Source organism: Symphalangus syndactylus, chromosome 9 (genome assembly GCF_028878055.3).
Source record: "Symphalangus syndactylus isolate Jambi chromosome 9, NHGRI_mSymSyn1-v2.1_pri, whole genome shotgun sequence".
Taxonomy (NCBI): domain Eukaryota; kingdom Metazoa; phylum Chordata; class Mammalia; order Primates; family Hylobatidae; genus Symphalangus; species Symphalangus syndactylus.
In genome coordinates this window covers 96,245,894-96,266,015 of record NC_072431.2, presented here as the reverse complement: position 1 = coordinate 96,266,015, position 20,122 = coordinate 96,245,894, and the positions used below count along the sequence as shown (strand labels likewise).

Here is a 20,122-nt window from a genome sequence, read left to right as displayed (position 1 = left end):
GCTAGAAAAGTTTGTCATTTGTTTTGGGTTGAACCTCAGAAGACTTTTCATGAAAGCCTCTCCTTTCTTTTATGGGTGGTATCTTCATACACAGTGTCAGAGTGGATATGACAGCATTTCTTCTTGACCTTCTAGTCTGATGTATCTATGCTGTGTGACAGCATAACATGGCTGTTCTACCTGTGACATAAAAATTCCACCATTCAGAAGGGTCATTGGCCAGTGTGGCTCCTGGAAGTCTTGGGCCAGCATGTCTGGAGGTATATGCATACTTTCAGATAATTTCTTCAACATTTTAGATAGTCAGCTTAGCAAACCAAGAAGGGTCTAAGTTCTCTACATTCTGGAGTAAAGAGAATTTCCTTGATGAACCAGCAGTACTGGTCTGCTGATGTATGCACAAGAAGAACTCTTGCCCATGGCCTGATAGCCTCCACCACCGCCTGAAATGTTGAAGCTTTTGAGCAAACCCAGAATGGAGGCCTGAGGGTTAGCAATTAGAAGGGTTTCACAACAACTCAACCCCAAACCCCAAGAAATGTTAATCAAACAGTGTCCATGCCTCAGGAATGGTTGTAAAATAATGAGGGAGCAAATGTTTTCATTATATCAGTGTTGCCTTTGAAGGGGATATATTCAGAAACTAAATATTGATTGCTTTAATATTCTCATTATAGGAAATGATTTGGAAATTTTCCTTTGGCATTGGGGGAATAATTACATGGTGGAATTTCTGGCTGTAAATAATTGCATTAAAAAACAATCATCTTTTTTTTTCCATTTGCACATTGTAGTAGTCATTAGATAAATGAAGGCATGATTTGGACCAACATGATTACTTTAGGAAAAGGGAAAAATATAAACCATAGAGTAGGATGGTCAAGGGATAGTCATCTATAGGTCAAACCAGGAGTACATAGGATGTTATCAGGACAAACTTTTTATGATTTAAAAATTCTAAGCTCCAACAAGCAAATGACTCATATAATTTCACACATTACTCACTATAGTGAGATTAAGAGGTAACCAAGAATTTGGACCAACCCTTGGTGCTCCTTGTTGGAGGACAGTCAGTCATATGTTCTGTGTAAGGATGTATACATTTGGGAATTATTAGTACGTTAATGAGTGATTGATTTCCTTTTCCTCTCCTCCTCTAGGTTTGGAAATATCTTGGGATGGAGACAGTTTTGTAGAAGTCATGGCTGCCCCGCATCTCAAGGGCAAGCTCTGTGGTCTTTGTGGCAACTACAATGGACATAAACGTGATGACTTATTTGGTGGAGATGGAAACTTCAAGTTTGATGTGGATGACTTTGCTGAGTCTTGGAGAGTGGAGTCCAATGAGTTCTGCAACAGACCTCAGAGAAAGCCAGTGCCTGAACTGTGTCAAGGGACAGTCAAGGTAAAGCTCCGGGCCCATCGAGAATGCCAGAAGCTCAAATCCTGGGAGTTTCAGACCTGCCACTCGACTGTGGACTATGCCACTTTCTACCGGTAAGTACGGTATTCTGGGGGATGGGTTTGGGTTGCAGACCAATAATAGACTTGACCTTGGAACATGGTATATGAAATCTCTTGTTGTGCAGGACAAAGGTTCAAAACCCGGGGTAGACATCTTCTTGCTGTCCAGGAGCTGATCTCATCTTGAGTCAGCTCCATTCTATGTCCCAAATTGGGAAATTCCAAGAAGTATTTCAGAGCGATGTCCTCCAGGCAATTCCTTGCTTTTATAGGTCTGCACGTTTACTGGAAAGCTGGCCACACTGCAGGGTTTTTCCAGGTGTTAGCTTAACTCTAAGATTGAGGAGGGCTTCCCAAATTCTGGCCTAAACCACAGTAGTACAGGGCAGAGCTGGTTCCCCTAAATGGAATCTCAAGTCACTTGGCTGCCTTTGGGTGTTTGAATGAGTCTGGTTAGTCTACCTGAGGAAGAGTTTAGGTCTGCCTTATGGTCTAGCCCAAATCAAATGTGCACATGGAAAATAAGGAAGCAAAAATGAGAATTCTTTGGATCTTGGCCAACTGTGAGACTTCGTGTCGAGAATCAGATGACAGTAGAAACAGGGCTTGAGGATGGAGGGAGGAAGGACTCTTATTAAGAATCAGGACTCCATGGCCTTTTCTAACTCTGTTTAACCCCCTTCCAAGCAAAGCAGCTAGTTACAAAGGAGACTTGGATTTGACTTCCGCACTGCAAGGTTGCGTTTCTGAGTTGATGAGTTTGGCCTGGGTGTACTTCCATTTACTACACAATTCCATGGGTTCAAGAGCTGTGGCTGCCTATAACTTTAACCACTGTGGGTGTGGGAGGAAACACGAGATGAACACAGCCTAAAAGGCCTTGTTTAAGTGATTTGCCTGTGCCTCTTAAAATTAGAAAACTCCTGTGGTCTGAAGCCACAGAGAGGCTATTTTTACTCTTTAATTGCCACCAGTTTATTTCCCCTAGTTCTCATTAAATATGATTTTTTTATTTGATCTTTGGACATAAAAGATAAAGTTCTATAAAGGCGGCTCAAAGTGGGGTGGAAAAAAGACTGTCCCTGTCATCACAAATCCCCAAACATGGCTCCATGTGCCAAACCATTTGGCTCCAAGTCATGGGTTTAGCTCCTTCAAACCATTTGCCCGTTATAATTTGAATTCTCTGGGTTCCCTTCTTTCTCCTTTCTGCACCACCCCTAGACTGACCTCTTGTCTAGTGATACTGAGGGATCTTAACGTGAGACTTTGCAGTGAGTTAAGCAGCTAGATAGACAAACCTGGCTTTATTTGGAATCTAAAAATCCTCACTTGAAGGTCTGACGGAAAGCAGTAGAATATAGCAATTTAGAACTTTGTGGTGCCCCAGGATTCAAAGTCCAGCCCAGCTATGCAACCTAAAACGATTACCTAAGCTCTCTAAACCTCAGCTTACTTATCTGTGAAGTGGGGATAATAAAAGAACCTACCTTGAAGAGTTGCCATCCAGATTCAGTAAGATTATGAACATGAATGCATGCGCTTAACACAATGCCTGCACATAGTCAGTGCTCTATAGTTGCTGCCATCATTTCTTCCATGATTAATTAAGTAATGAAGAAGAGTAAGATCTCTTTTGTAAACTCCTCTATCCTGTTTGCAAATTTGGATTGGACGCTTCTCTGCTTAAAACAGAATGGAAAGGCTGTGCTTCTCCCAGGGCCAAGCAGCCTACACCTTTGATTTTTATCCCATTTCAAAGGAATATATTGAAAACAGAAATTGGAGAGAAGGTCTGCAGAGTTTAGTTCCTTTTTTGAATTTCTATGTCTTTTGCCTTCGGTGATTTATTTAGTGTTATGATTTCTGGACTGCAACAGAAATGTGATGAGCACTTCAACAGAAGTTATGAATGATGACTTGGACACTTATGAATAAAGAGCATTGGATTCCTTAGGTGGCCAGGCAAATGCTCCCCTTCTGCCCTTAATGATTCTGGAGCATCTACAATGGAGGATGCTTATCTGTGTAAAGGGCTTGATGCCCTGAGTTGGGCAGCTCATGAGAATGTTCTTGGGATCCTTGTGCATGGAGATTTAGAGGCCAGGATGTGGTGGGAAGCGGGCTTGTGCTGTCCTGATCAGTGTCATTGTGTCATGGTAGAGTGCCCTTCCACAGTGGGCCACTTCTTCCTGGAAAGGGCAGAGGAGCTCAGGAAGGAGAGCTGGGCAGTTCTGCCTGCCCAACCCTCTGCTGGTGATCTCACAGTCCAACAGGAGGATGCACCTTCAGGAAACTGAAAGGGAGAGTGGCCAGTGTTGGCCAGATCCTGTTTCTCCCCCTTATTTCCAAGTGCATGTGTGGCAGAAGAAGAAAATAAACCAGGTGCAATGTGGAAAGATATTCTCTTCTCAGGGGAGCTCCAGAAGGGACCTAACCTCAGGGTTTGTAGGAGACTTTATGGAGCAATGGACTGAGAATGAGCTGTGGGGAAGGGGACAGCAAGCTGGACTCCAGCCCAGCTCTGCCACTGTTAGCAGTGTGCCCTGGTGGCTAGCTGAGTTCAACATCCTTTATCGAAAGAACTGATACACAGTAACTACCTGGCAGGATTGCTCCTCCGAGGACTGAGGCCAGTGGGCGGTACAGCGCTGGCACACGGTAGTCCTGGCACAGAGCATGCTGCTGTCCTGTGTCCCTTACTTTCTATGGAAAAACTTGCCCCTGGATTGGCCGTTTACCTTTCTGATTGTTCACATCTTCTCCTGATGTCATCACGGAGGACTGATTACATAAATTCCCCCTGATGAATCTGTGGAACAATCTCACAATGAACTGTTTCTGTTTTGCGACGCTTCCTCCAGGTAGTGTAAGTGACAATTGCATTGCAATTGTTAAAAAACTATTGTTTTTTGTCTCATGAGAAAGTCATGTGTTCATTGTATTTGTAAATAATGTTGAAAAAGTAAGGCAAAATCAGCAATCATATGACATCCCACACATGTAAATTTTTGCTGGTACATTTGATATCATTGGTGGAATTTCTAAAATGAACCCAAAAGTATAGTCAGATCTGTGGCTGTGACACATTTTTTGAGTCCTTGCAGGACTAACAAGACTTGCCTTGATATCATGGATGGCCATATACATAAATTGCATTGGCATTTGATTTATTTTATTTTCCCCCCATTCTCCAAAAAATATCTGTATTTTCCTTTAAGGACAAAGAATGAAGTAGCATAACACACCCAAATAACTTTCTGAGCACCACTGTCTTGTAACAGAGGGAAGGGAGAATGCAAATAGAGTATTTTTTCTGAGAAAACGTTACCCATTTTGGGTTTCCTTACTCTTATAACAAATCTTACAGGGCAAATTTTATGATAATTATGAGATAGTCCTTCTTATAAGGTCAAAATAATAATGACAATTTCTCTGAATTAGGTTTTACTTTCGAAATGTCTATGGTTTATTTTATTTTATTTATTTATTTTTTTGAGACAGAGTCTTGCTCTGTCACCCAGGCAGGAGTGCAGTGGCGCAATCTCGGCTCACTGCAACCTCTGCCCCACAGGTTCGAATGATGCTCCTGCCTCAGCTTCCCAAGTAGCTGGGATTATAGGCCCCCACCACCATACCTGGCTAATTTTTGTATTTTTAGTAGAGACGGGTTTTCACCATGTTGGCCAGGCTGGTCTTGAACTCCTGACCTCAGGTGATCTGCCTGCCTCGGCCTCCCAAAGTGCTGGGATTACAGGTGTGAGCCACCGTGCCCACCCTGCAATGTCTATGGTTTATAACTCCTATTTATTTTGGTCTTTTATTCAATTTAACATTTTTAATAAATGTCTAGTGTATAAGTACTTGAAAAACTACCACTTTGTAAATGAATGAGAAATTACTTCATAGTAATCAATATTTCTTTATTTTTTTCTGTTTTGGGAATTTTTTTAAGCTTCACAAATCAATTTGACCCATTTTGGCTAATTTGGCATAAAAATTCGATATATAATTAAGTTCTTTTCAATCAGCATAGCTTGTTTTAATTAACTAACTGAATATGTTTGGGTGCAAAATAATTTAGTTACAAACTACAGAAAAGTTTTAACTAAATGCATTGATAACACGTCTCAAGTCTTAGCTTTGCTAATTGACTTCTCAAATTAGATAACCCTCTTTAATAATTTTTTGCATTATCCTTTATTAGTGCATTACAGAAATTCCCGGGAGCTAGAGAGGCAGTGTACTGTGTAGCCACCTGGAAAAATTAACGTGAAATTGTTTAGATTATATTTGGATTCAAATGTAGGCTACCTCGAAGAGAAAAAGTGTTAGGTGTGTTCTTGTCTTCTTTCTCCTTTTTCATCTCATATTCATCTCTCTCCTCCAGCCTCATATTGCTTCTCTCTTCATGTCCCAGATGCCAACCGAGCAATCCAAGAGGAATAGGCAAACTCCCACCACAAAGGTTCTCTGGAGATCCTTAGCGGCCAGTATCAAACCTACCTTCCCGCTGTGGACTTAGGCCACAGGATAGGACAAGCCCTGGGCAGCCTGGGGCACAAAGAGAGGCCAGGAGATGAGCTAGGCCTTTGTGGGTCAAACTGGGGAAAGTTTTTTTTTCCTTGTGCCTATGAAATACCAGCAATGGGCTTTTTCCCTAACTCGACTCACATCTTGGAAGACATTGTTGCAAGTTATGTGTAACTTGCCCACAAAGCAGAACTCTTAAGGTAGGGCAGGACTGCATTACAGAGAAGTCAGAAAAATGAATGTGAATTGCAGTGAAGCCCAGACATTTAGAGACCACAATCATCTCAGGAGTGTTTTCCTCTCTGCACTCTCTTTGATGGGGTATCATTCACCAGAGCGAAAGCCCTGTTCACTTGTTCAGTTTGGGAAAGTGTCTGGGGATTCCCAGTCTAGGAAATGTTCTTTTCCTTCCATGCAGTGGTTTTTACAGCTGTAAGGAATTGAAGTCATGCCAGAGGATTCACAGATGTGTCCTTTCCTGTTGAGGTACTGGGAGGTAGGAGGTGGGAGGTCGTGCGGGAGAACACTGGAACTCTGACAGGACCTTGGTGTTGGATATACTGGGATCCTGGGACTGCCAGTGGCTTGCTTCCAGGGGAAGATCACAGACTTCCTGAATGACTGACTTTGTGTGTTCTTACAAAGGAAGCTGATCACTTATTATAAAGCAATAGAAAATATACAGGCAAGGGGTACAGACTTTATGTGTTTGTGTATGAGAAAAATCATGTAAAGCTAAATGCTATTCTATAATTAAAATCAAGTCAATTTCCCCTACTTCAAAGAACAACATGCTTGAAAACATTTTTGTTTACATCTTGTAATGACTTGTCAAGAACTGCCATTAGAACTAGGGTCCTAAATCAAATGAGATGTTTTATTTTAAAGTGTGACATTATATGCCTTTTATTTTTCCTTAGCCGACTCAACTGTTAGGTCACACTGAGTTCCTAATTAAGGTATGCTGACACCAGGTGGCAGTAGACACCACAGTTGTAGCACTTGACACATTTCAGTCCTTAAAAGTCTGTTTTTTCTTCACTGTGTCTAAATACGCAGTGAACATCCCTGCCTCTGAGTTCATGTCATTCTCCTGCCTCCCTAAGATGCCTTCACTTTCTACATTGATTTAAACCACTTATGCCTAGTGTTCCATTTTTGGAACTCTAAGCATGTAGGAGTTATTTATATCCTTCTGCTCAAGGTCATCACCAAGGTCTGATTAAAAAAATTTTTAAAAAATGCAACCTCAGGCATGAATTAAGCTGAAGACACAGCTCCAGTTTCATCCTAGACTTTGGAAAATGCTCTTTAGTTTTTTAGTTATTCCAATTGTGCTCATCATTTAACTCATGTTCTATGTTGCACTGCTTCTTGTTTCTTCAGCATTAGATTTTAAGTTCTCTGGGGAATGGGGAGCATCTTCTTTTTTGACCCTTTTGTATTTCACCCAGCACCACTCCTAGAAGGGCTGCTCCTCCTAGCCTGCCTCTCACTGGCATCCTCTCTGATCTCCTTGTGACTTTTGCTGTCCCCGATTCTGAGCTCATCTTAGGTCTTTATCCCCATGCACAATTAGACACTTACAAAGTGTGCACACTTCTCTGTCTTTTCATGGAATAAACTGGTCAGAGTGAGTGGAGTCTTTGGTCCACCTTTGATGCTCCAAATGCCGTGAACACTTCTTATTGCACAAGTCTATTTGCGACTCTCAGTGGCAGGCAAGATGACCCTTCCGAATCTCTCCATCCACCTTTTCCTATTTATAATTCACAAGTCTCTTGGACCCCCTGGTTCCTCTTCTGTCCCTCAGGTAGTGTTTGGGCTTGTCATCTTCTTATGAAATACTTGCATCCACAGATGTTTCAGCCCTGACCTCTCTCAGTTTGTCTGAGGTCCTCAAACTAGCCTCTTCTTGTATGGTGTTACAACAACTGGACCTCCAATGGGGTGATTAGTCCTTTACCCTGGCGTCAGTCAGCAATTTGCCTAAAGTCACATCCCTTTGGCTCTGAGCCTTCTGTCAGGCTGGACTCAAAGCTTTACAGTTATTTCCCTTCAATCTTTCATTCGTTCTTCTCCACCTCACCCACAAGTAGACTTTTTCCTGTTTGATCCATCCAAGTCACCCAAAACAAGGATCTTAAATAGCTTTCTAGCTACCTGAATTTTAGCTTCAAAATCTGGTCAGTCCAATTTTCTTGGAGCCAAAGTAAACAGAAAGACACGAATTCATCAGAAAGGTATGAAAATATATGGAACATAATTTTATCCAAGTCTAAAATCCTCTTATGTTTAATTTTTAATCTTGAAGAAAGACAAATACTGTTTCTTTAAAAAGAGAAAACATAGAAAACTATTCATATCTTAACAGATAGATTAACCTTTGTGGAGAGATTGGGTCAACTGTATAGTTAGCCAACTTCAAAGTTAGAAACAGCACAGTCCACACAGGACTACTCTCACTTCTGACACCGCAAGTTTAGAGGTGATCCCAGAGCACTCTCAAGGTCAGGAATTTGCTAGAAGGAGCTCAAGTGGTAATACTCATGGGTGTGATTTATATTTATATTATAGGAAAAGGATATAGATCAAAATCAAAGAGATACATAAAGCAGAATCGAGAGATGTTTAAACATGGAGCTTCTGCTCTCCTCACCTCGTGGCTTCATGGGCTGGCATTAACTCCTCTTGTCCACAGTATCCACTGGGTATTGCCAACCAGCGATGCTCACCCAAGCCTTTGGTGTTCAGAGTTTTTACTGGAACCCAATCTCATGCCACCTGCATGGATGATCTTATCTTCTAGCCCCTCTTGGAGGTGTAATGTGCTAATGCTTTTGGTCTTCAATTTCTCTAGATGTTGGAAATGTTATTGCGTAGCCCAAAGCCCCATACTAAATCCTATTGTTAGACTGTCTAGTGACCAAATGCCCCAGGCAAAAAACACACTCCTGTCAGGCAGGACATTCCAGGGGCTTAACAATTGTCTCTTTGTGGCCAAAGGCAGAGGGCAAGACCGGACTGTCTTTGGGCAAGGTTAATTCTTTATTGCATAACCTTCCTAGCTCAAGGTTAAATGCCATTTTGATTTGATTTTATATATTTAGCTTTAAGTTTATTTTAAGCATAAACATCCTGGAATTTTATAGTGTTTCTCCTCAGAAAATTACATTCTGAGATGCAATTAGAAGAGGCTTTTGAGCAAGATTTGAATGAGTGTCACTGTAGCAGGTAAAACACTAATTATTTTGTAGCATCTCTTTTGGCTGCTTAGGGGACTTCTTGATTACTTCTTAGTAAGCAGGAGGCAGAATGATGTAACTTAATTATATTTTCATTATTTATGGGTATAAAGATTTTTGCTTGCATGAGAATGAGGCTGACATGAGTAGTGTTTTCCTCATTTTACCGTGGAGCCAATTGAGGCACTGAGAGGGGAAGGGACTCATTCCGGCCGCCCGTGCAGCTGAGCAGCTAGCCTGACAGGCACACCTGGTCTAGGGGCTCCATCAGAGAACAGTCAGAGTGTGCACACTTCTGTCACTGTCCACTCAGGTTTTCAAATATCCTGCTCTGCGATGAGCTCTCAGAGGAGGAGTTTATCAGTTATTTAATTCACTCCTTTTTACAGCTTTCAGCTGAACACCTGCTACGTGCTAGGTTCTGTCATAGGGATGGCGATTTGGGACTTAACAAGATAGACAAAGCTCTTCCTTCAGAAAATCATTGCCTAGTGTGGGCAGACAGCTATGCATGAGAAATAAGGCCATTCCTGACTGCAAGAAGAGTAATGGAGGGAATAGGGTAGTGTGACGGGGTGGGTCTGGGGGTGGCCGATTTTGAGGTAGGTGGACAGGAAAAGACTGTGTGGGGAGCTCTCCCTTGAATGGAACGTGCCCTCTGGGAAGAGCCAGTGAGGAGGCAGGCAGGGGAGCAGCAGGTCCCACACTGGACAGGGCAAGGCCTGTTTGAAGGCCGCCATGACTGCTGCTTTTAGAAAAGGACCAGTACAATGGTACGAATGAGTGTGTTACAGGTGTCAAGTTGACTTTGCAGCCAGACTGCCTGGATCAACTTCTAAGCTCCTTAACTTGCAAGCCCTTGCTGTTAGGCAGGTGAGTTCACCCATTGAACCCCGGATTATTCCCCCATGTGTAAAAGGGGATTCTGAGAGGACTTATCCCATTGCTATGAGGGTTTGTGTGAGGGTTGCACCAGTCATTATAGATAAGGCACTTATCCAGGCCTGGTACAGAGCAAATGCTCAGTCAAGATCAATTTCATTATTAATATAATTTTATTATAGAAGCCTGTTCTGTGTGGTGTTTACCTTCAGAACACCCTATGCCATCTGGTGCCAGTACTTGAAGATGTTTTCTTCTTTGTTTTACATGGTCATTGCTAGACTCATTCGGAATAACTTCTTCCCTTTCTGTGCAGAAATTGATACTATTTCCTAAAATGAAACAAAAATAAAAATAAAAACAGACACTTTGGAATGAGTTAAAATCTCCATAATGCGCTTTTCATAAATTATTTCAATGGATAAGATTGAACTGAAGGGGAAGGTGCAGAAAAGATAATTAATTCCATAAGATGAATATACAGCTCTGAACTTGAGAAATAATCGACTCGCCCTCAGTGTGCTTTACAGGGTGGAGGCTGAGAAGGAGCTCAGGTGTCTTGTTTTGTTGTTTGTAGGAGTAGAATTCAGGCTGTGGGAAAAGAAGAAATACATGACAAATTTTAACTTTTTTGATGCCCATCTTCCTTGCCTTTGTAAACAGTAATATGAGTATAATTTAATTTTATGTGATAATTCAAAGTTAATGTTGGGGTGTCAGTTGCAGTTAGGACCACCTTTCCTAGGAGACCCTTGAAAGGGGAAGGGACTTCTGAGATCTCCTTGATATTTCTATCTTTAAGCTTATGCCTTTTTGTTTTAGCTTCCCTTTGCCCTACTGCCTTCTCTTCATTGGAGGGAGAAAATAATGTTCATTTTGTGTGCAAACGAAGTATTGAAAGATTCTGAAAGAAGACTCAAAGTTCCCTCCTATGAGAAAAGTGAAAGAACCTGAGGACATGAGCTGTATTTTTTCCCCTTTCCCAGGAGTTATCAGACAGCTCAGAGCCAAGTTTATGACCCATTTCTATCCAATACACAGAACTTCCAGGCATGATTTTTTTTTAAATTAACCTCAAGCCTGGTTTTATTTTTATCTTTCCTGTTTCTTTCCTCTCATTCACATTTTATTTTATTCTGCATGTAGTTTTGTAAGCTGACTAAAATCCTTTCTGGAACAAGTTGGAGAGTAAGTGACAGTGGCCATTGGCAAAGGATCTAACGCTTCTGAATTTCCTTTTTTCTTTTCATTGTGAAATAGAGATAATATCTTCACCCAACAGGTTCTCATGAGGCTGGATGAGGTTTCCCTTGTAAATCCCAGATGGAATGACCAAGGTGTCTCTTTCTCCTGGTCATATCACCAGGAAGGTCTAGTGGCTCTTGTGAGTAAAGGCCTGAGTGCTGTGGTTTCAGGTCGCCCTTTGAAAAATCAGGATATCCACCTGGGTGCCAGAACTCCTTGCAAGCAAGAGGACCTGGGGTGGGTGTCCTCAGAGGCGGCCCTGTGTGGGCTGGTTTCCATCAGGCCACATACAGATTGGTTGGAGCTTTGATGCATTATGAGGCCAGCATCATGACTCAGTGAAACCACATGGGCAGGCACAGCATCTTGTGAAATCAGCTGGTGTTCTGGCAGCAGCAGAGGCCTCTCAGAGGAGGCACACTGGCCTCTGTGCTGTTTGGGGAGCAGTATCAGGGCTTTGGGCTCGGGCTCAGAGCTGTGCTGGGTTTGACAGCCATCTAGGACTCTGTCCGTTTCCCAATCAACTTGGCAAAAATTAAAATTGATGGGGGCATGTGCAAATACGAAAGAGGAGTGGAGGCTTTTGCATTCCTGGACACTCCAACACATTGTACTCTGTTTATGTGGAAATCTGAGACTCAGTCTCATTTTTCTTCTGACTTGCAAGTAAAAGGAGCAGCAGGGCTGCCGCACTGTCCGTGACACTTGCACACAGAGATGGAGCAGTTGTGTAGCCGAGACCAGATATTCAGAAGTGTACACATTTAAAAAAAAGACTTGGGGGTTGGCAGTTTTATTATGGAAGAAAGTGCTGAGAAAATGATATTCGTGTATCCAAAGGCATCTTTTCTAGATTAGTGGTTAATTATTCATGTCTAGGAGTCCAATGAAATCAATCAATAAATTAAAATAGGCACATATTACCTATTACCAAAAAAGAGCATAAATTCTTTTACAGTCATGATTGATTGATTAAATAATGACACCAGGCACTGTTCAAGATGCTGGAATTGGAAAGGAGTCCTCCAGGGAATGAGAAAGGAGTCCTCTAGCTCACAGAGCTTGCAGGGCAGGTTAATGAATGAGCAAAAGGAGTTAACAGGGATGTGGAGAGAGAGGGTTGTGTTTTCTGATAGAGGATATGCTGGATGCTATGAGAAATGTACTCTGCCTGGGGGCTGGCTTCCTGGAGGAGGTGACTTTCAGGCCAAAACCAAAAGCATATGTAGGGTTTAGCTGGACAAAAAGAGAAGCAGGAGGCTGGGAAAGAGAACAAAGGAAAAGATTCCAGCTACAGAAGACTTCATGTTCTCAGCCATGGAGGCTAGGGAGAGCCTGGCACAGGCAGCTTAGAGACTGTTCTGTGAGGTGGTGCCATAGACTTCAGGTTGTACGGACAGGAAATTAAAAAGCAAAGGCAGAGGCCAAATTATTACAGTTTCATGCACCAGCATTCACCAGACATGGAGGGAGCATGCTGCAGTGTTTTCCACCATTAACTATGGGCAGGTTATACTGAGCAGGGGTTTAACAAAGCTCAGGACTCTTCGTTTGCTCATCATTCATTTATTTCTCAAGTAGTTTGTTATACCTGTTACATAGTCTATGTGTTAGGTACGAAGTTCTCAAGCTTTAGCATGAAATGGAATCACCTACAGAGGTGATTCAGTGGGTCTAGGTGGGGCCTGAAAATTTGCATTTCTAACAAGTTCCCAGGCTGATGCTGGGGTTCAGAAACCACATCTTGAGAACCATTGTGCCAGGTGAGGAAATTACAAGAATAGTCCAGGATCATGTGGGTCCCCAGATTCCTTTGGATCACCAAGGAGACTTAATTTTCTGAGTCCCTGTTCACTCAAAGACTTTTTTTGAGTCTTTGAGTGAACAGGGCTCAGGTTTCTTTTGTACAATCAATTGCTAAACATTAGAGACAAGAATCCAAAGTGGGTCCCTGGTTAAAAGGGTTGGGAGCTAATCTTATGCCCAGCTAGATAGACCAAAGTGGTGATTTGAGTTCAGTGGCATTTTCTTGGCCTGTAGTGGTTTAAAGTATACTCCTGATTTTGTTTTTGGAAGAAAAAGGGCACTGGTTTTACTGCCTCTTCGTTCATGAAGTCATGCCCAGAGAAGGTGCTGGACTTACTTGGCTGGGTCATATGGGAAGCCAGAATTAGAATCCAGAGTCAAAATTCTCCTGGTCGCTGAGATGCTTTCCATAGAGAGGCCAGTGTGGGGAACCACCCTGGTAACTTTTAGATGAATTATCCAGGACCCAGTAAGGGAGGGAGGAGAAAACACTGGATACAATGCAGCTTTGTTGCTGGACAGAAATGAAGCCCAGTATTCCTGTGCAGAGCTGCCCAAATTCTCTCCCACCACGCACAGGAGGGAGAGGCCCGGAGCCAGGAGTACAGGCCCATGCACCCAGAACAGCCAACAGGATGTATCTGTAAAAATCTGCTTCCTTTTTACTGGCTTCAGGCTTTTAAAGAGTCTGTTCAGTGGGCACAGAGAGTAGGGAAATATATGATTTGCAAGGAAATGGGGAAATCTGGTGATGATACTGGAATTAATAATTCTTTTAACATGAAAGACTTGTTCTTTATGATCCTTACCATCTTACCTAGTGTTTGGAGTTTAAAGGAGGGAGAGAGAGAGCGTGAACTGGTTTCTTCATTGTATCCCCAGCAAATGGCCCATCTGTGAGCATGAAGGTAGATGCATTTGAACTGCTGAAAGAACTTGGGCCAGAAGACCTTTCAGAACTCCTGAAAGCTTTTCCATATGAAGAGGAAACCAGGAAATTGAAGTCTTCATTTTGTCTTTGTGATCAAAGCCAGGGAGGAAGGATATTAAGCAGATACTGACCCATAGTTTTGTGGCCACTACTAGGATTTATTGACATACATAGCAACTAAGGACTGCAGGAAAGCTGAGGTTGGTATTTACTTCAAGAGAAAAAAAGATCAGATGTCTGAAAACAGAGGGCTATATTGCTGTAATGAGCCCATTGCCTTTGATAACAGGAGGTAATGACGATCATGTTAACTGGCATTGATTGAACATGTGCGATGTGCCTGGAAGTCTGGGAAGCCTGATTTGTATTCCAGTGCCAATAATAGTGGACAGAATAATAATAAGGCCAGGAGTAAGAGCTTACATTTTTCAGTGCTCACTATGTGCCTGGCAGCAGCTAACGGCTTTCCCTGCAGGTGTTGTTCCCCATGTGGATGAGGAAACTGAGCTACAGGAGTTACCAACATTGTCCAAGGTAACCAGGCAAGAAAGAGGCAGAGCCAGGATTTGAAACCAAATCTGTTTGACCCAGGCGGCACTTATGCTTTTGCTCATTACCACCATAATCTGGTAATAGCTCTTGCTGGCAAGCCATCCTCACCCCCAAATTTTCTGTGTTTTCTAAACTACGCTAAAACACTAGGAATTTGCAAATATTTCTTGTGCTATAATGTATTTTCATTTTGAAGGTTTTTTTCTTGTAAAAGATTTTTGTCTTTTCAATAAAATTTTCTGTTTAGTTCTATTTTGACAAAATTGTCAAAATTATTTGGAAATAATATGCTGTGGCTTATGTTGACTGAATTTTAAATAAACCAGTTTTATCTGTCTTTTAAGGAGAAATTTATGGATTTTGAAATGGTGGCCATTCTCTACTCACATTTTCGTTTCTGGTCCACAGTGTTAATTCTTAAGATAATACACATTCATGTCTGACCCTGCTATAGACGGCTGAATTCATCATGGAATTAGGATTTTTAATTCCAGTGTCATGTGCTTGTAAACTATTTCTTCCCTTTTCATCTTTTGCTTTCAAGGACCACTTAGTAACAGTTTCTAAAGAAAGACACTGATTTTTTTTTCTCACATCTTGCTTAAGATGTTCTCAATTGATGTGATATTAGCAACTCAGTGATTCTTGACTTTTGAGAAGCCACAGTTTGTTTTTTTTTTCATTGTTTGCTTTTTTGAGATTCTGAGAGAGTGGAACCTCCTTTTGCTGGAAAAATGCACTCCTACCTTTGCATACAACAGGGGATTCTCTGTCTGGGTTGCAGGTCAGTGGACACTGGGTCAAGAAATTCTGTTTCCTTCGTCCCTCCCTCCCTCTCTCTTTTCAACTGTTATGTAAATATTTTTTGAGCCCTATTAAATGCTAGGCACTGTGCTCTGTGTTAGGGTTACAGGGGTGAGATAAACAGCATGGTTCCTGTCTTCATGGAGTTTATAGTCCAGTTAATGAGGAAGACATTCAACTAATATCCTCAGAAATAAACATGTATCTATGCTATGATATGTATGCTAAGAAGGAAGAAAATTTGTTGTGTAAGAAGATCTTATACAGGAGGGTCAGACCTACTATGTGTATGTGTGTGGGGAGGGGAAAAGCAGATGAATCAGGGAAGGACCTCCATGAGAAAATGACATCTGGGCTGAGCTAAAAAGGATGGGTAGGAGGCAGTGGGCCCAGAGGCAGGAGGAAGGGGTCTGGCCAGGGAGTGTTGTACTGCATTCATGCACCTCCAAAGTGCCGATGCAGCCAACCCCTTCTTGCTGCCTGTGCACCCGTCCCAAAGGCTCTGTGTGCTTCCTGTGCTGTACTCTTCCAGTATAATACGATCAATTTCACAGAATCTCACCTGTCTATGATTCATTCATGTGAGGGGTCAAATCATTTTTCCCCTGAAGACAAATTCCTCTTGTGGAGTTTTAAAGTGGATTTTCTCTTTGCTCTCAAAGGGATTCCGTTACTGGATTCATTATATCTGGTGCAGTGGCCTTAGGTTCCAATAACTGTTCTAGTTTATTTGACTTGCTATGATAAGCTTAGAGTCAGGGCCATGTTCCTTTGCAGAATACATCTGGGGTGAGGAGGATATGCTTGCTACCCGTGTACACACACAGAGACACACATGCTCAGACATGTCCACACTCCCCAGCACACATTCCGTAATGTCACCACACTGGCATGAGGTTTAAATCCGTACTATTCAAATCACCACCCTTGGACCTGCAGCATCATTAGCTTGTTAGAAATGCAGGCTCCCAGGCCCCACCCCAGGCCCGCTGATCAGAATCTGCAAATCTGACAAGGTCCGGACATGATCTTTGTCCACACTAAAGTTTGAGCAGTGCTGGGTTGGTTTTCTCCATTTCCAGTCTGGCCTAGTCTGTGTTGTTGAATAGTCCAAATGCTTCCACTTAAGGCTTGGGATCACATTGACACTTTTAATTGTTTATACTTTAATAGAAGCATCACTACGTTTTTTTCCCATGCAGGAGAAAGGAGTCCAGGTAACTGTTTTGTGGAATAGATGGAATGTGATTCTAATGTGCAACAGATGTGTGTTCCTGCAGGGAGCAAAGGCACACCAGTCTCAGGCCCACGGCACCCCTCATTTCTGCAAAAGGCATTTCACCTCTTCACGGACTGTCACCTGTGTGTCACTGGCATCCTTCTTCATTAGCTACATCAGATGGAAAATCTCTTAATAGAATTTTTAAATAATCACTGGATGATGCAGAAATAAGGCAAGAAAATTGTGCACTAATCAGTGAAATTGCTCACAGTTATGAGTTGTAAGGTCACTTGTGTCTGCTTTGTCCTTGGTCCTTCACAGACCTTGAGCCACAAGAGGCCAGTGAAAGGCAGCCCCAGGCATTGGTGGCTCAAGAATTTGGCCTTTCATTTCCCTCCTAGATCCTTTCATCCCTGCTCTCTGATTCCTGGGGTCTGTCCTTCAGTTCTTGGGAACTGTGACCGACTTCCTGACATGCTGGTCCATGTAGCCACCCATTTTCTTCCATAGGCTGTCTTCAGGACTGGGTAAGAGGCCCTTCCCATATCAGCCTCAGGCCCAGGACCCCTCAAGTGGTGGAGAGTCACAGCTCAGGGCAGCGTACAACAGGAGCCCACATGTGTGGCACTGCCACTTTCCTTTGCATTTTGATGACGTCCCTTGTATGCTATTTGGCTGCAATAGGTACTTTTACTCACCTTGTATTAATTAGATCTTTTTCTAGTTGCCTATGAAGGAAACCCATTAAAGTGGTTAAAGTTGTAACACATTTCATTTGTAAAAATGAAAATTAATTGACTAATGTAACTGAAAAGCCAGGGCAAATTTCACTTCACACATGACTTGATTCAAGGTTTCCATGAGGTCCCCCAAGTTTGCCTTTTCTCCATTTTTTTTTTTGCCACAGCTTCCTCTGCATTGGCTCTAGTTTCAGGTGGGGTCGTGGTCCTCCTCCCAGTTCCTCATGGTTATTATAGCTTCAGAGAAATTAGACAACAGAGCAAGTCTTTTCTCCCAGAAACCCAGCAAACCTCATGCTCCTCATTGGTTCTGACTGGGGCTGTCGCCATTTCTAAACCAATCACCCTAGTTGGGGAAATAAAATGAGTTGCTCCATTTAGACCTGTGGTGATCAAACTTCTGCAGGCATCACATTCATCAGGAGGGTCTGTGAAGACGCAAATCATTGGCCCCACACCCAGAGTTTCTGATTCAGCGGGATGGAGGTGGGTGATGCAGCTGCTGGTCTGTGGACCACACTTTGGGAACCACTGGTTTAGACCAATCAAGGCCCCTCCTAACCACATACATAGAGTGGAAGAGAGGTGTTCTTCCCAAGGCCATTCTAGAGACTCTTACTTGAAGAGGGGAGAATGGATATTTCCCTTTCTCCTTATTCTAGAGTATTTGTGGCACTCTTATTTAACCACAGCTCCTGCCAATATGAGATGAGTGACCTCTTTGCACCAGGCGCTCTGCTAGGCTCAGGGGACACATTATGATCAGGGCTGAGTTTGGACCCTCCTAACTTAGAGTGGGGGTGTGGATGAATAACAATAAGCAGACACATATGTAAAATATGAGGTGATTGCCACAAAGAAACACAGCAGGGGAGGAGATGGAGAGCAAAGCTGGGCTCTGGGGGCTGTTTCGCATGGTGTGGTCAGGGAGGCCCTCTCGGATAAGGTGCCCTCTTGAGCTGAGCTCTGGAGGAAGTGAGGGAGTGTGCCATGCTGAAGTTTGGAAAAAAATGCTTTCTGAGCAGAGTACAAAGCACTTGGTGAGTTTGAAAAATACAAAGGGCCACTGTATCTGGCACTGAAGGATCCTCTGGGAGAATGGAAGGGCAGATACAGGGCTGTACAGGCTGTGGGATGGGGGCTGGATTTTACTGTGAGGAAGAAGAGAAACTCCTAGGAGACATGAGCAGCACTTCTGAGAATAGGGATATGAAATATGATGGAACAAACATGGGTGTAGAGAGAATGAGCTGTGCCCTTATTTTCGGTTAATTCCCAACTATCGAAAAGCTAGTGTTGGGCTCTAAGTGGACCTGGCACTTCTGCTCCCAGGTCCGTTTAGACCTGTGGCTGTCAAACTTCAGCAGGCATCACATTTATCAGGAGAATCTAGATGTTTCCTGTAACCATATGTTTTGAAACCTGGTATTCTACAGGGGGAGCGATACATTACCCCTCTGTTTTCCAGTTGGTGCCTCTTGATGCCCAGTCTGAGTTCCTTTCTAGCTAAGTCTGAGAGAAGATTATTTTCCTCCGAATTTAAGCTCCAAGTGACACCCCTAGCATGATATGCACTTGAAGCTCAGCCATTTCTCCCATTCCTCCTTGAGGCAGAGGGGGAAGGGGATTGCTATTGAATTTTGCCTGGGAAAAAGTCTTGGAAGCACATAGATTTTTAAAATAGCTTCTCTTTAAAGAAGAGAAAGACATGAAAAAGTAAGCCTGATTAAAATACAAGGGCGGCATCAGGGGAGCATGTTTACAGGTTTGAAGGGCTGCTGTAAAGGGAAGCCTCTTGTGACCTTCAAGAGAATGAATCCAAAAGGAAAACAGAGAACCAGTCTTCCTCAGGGTCAAGCTCACCCTGGAGGTGCAAGGGCCACCTGTGAAGCCCAGTGTGTCCTCTCCATGTTCAGAAGCACTTAGTGACTCCCTTTATTAGATCAAGTTCACACTACTGAGCATGGCCTTCAATGCCCCATGCCATCTGGCAATAACTTATGTTTTGAGATTTGCCCATTTTTACCCACATTGTACTCCATCCAGTCTAGCAATCCCCAAATGCACTTGGTGCTTTCCACTGGACATGCCTTTTTTCATGTCTTTTGTCGTTTGCTTGGAGTGCTGTTCCATGCTTCTCCCTGTTCCAGCCCAGGCTAAGCACTATTTCTTTCTAGAAGTCTTTTCTCCAGCGAAAATTGATGAGTCGTCCCCCCTTTCTCTCTAATGCTTCGGTTATTCTGTTTTATGCACTAATTCCATTTGGCCTTAGATATACTACCGTGATTCCTCTCTATGACAGCTTCCCTCAAGAGAGATAAGCTCTTGAGGAAAGAGGCCATTTGTCATTCATTTTTATGTTCCTCCCCCTCCCAACATACCCCAGCATATGCTGGAGGAAGTCAGAGGGGATGATCAACAAAGACACAGCGAGTTGTGTTGAACTGAATTCTAACTTTGGCTGCATAACAATGATTGCAGGGTGTTTAAACCTTGAGACTTGTAGAGCAATGTTCATGGGTTTTTTTTTTTTTTTTTTTTTTGGCATTTTGTACACCTCTCCTTTTAGGACACTTGGATTGCAGCTTTACTGAGCTCAGGGCCATTTTCCCATTTTTTTCTAGAAATTTCTAGAAGCACCTCTGAAAAAGAAAAATGTGGTTCAATCCAACCAAACAGTCTGACCCTAGGGTTGAAA

The 20,122-nt window shown here is 42.7% G+C and overlaps 1 protein-coding gene across 4 annotated transcripts in view; it reads left to right on the top strand.

Moving 5' to 3' along the window:
* Positions 1-20,122, top strand: part of BMPER (BMP binding endothelial regulator) — a 244,931-nt gene that overhangs the window by 174,064 nt on the left and 50,745 nt on the right. For all 4 annotated transcript variants that reach the window (XM_063609694.1, XM_055293453.2, XM_055293454.2 and 1 more), the window contains one exon: positions 1,161-1,497. In XM_063609694.1, the coding sequence (XP_063465764.1) occupies positions 1,161-1,497 (337 nt within the window). The remainder of the gene's footprint in view (positions 1-1,160; positions 1,498-20,122) is intronic.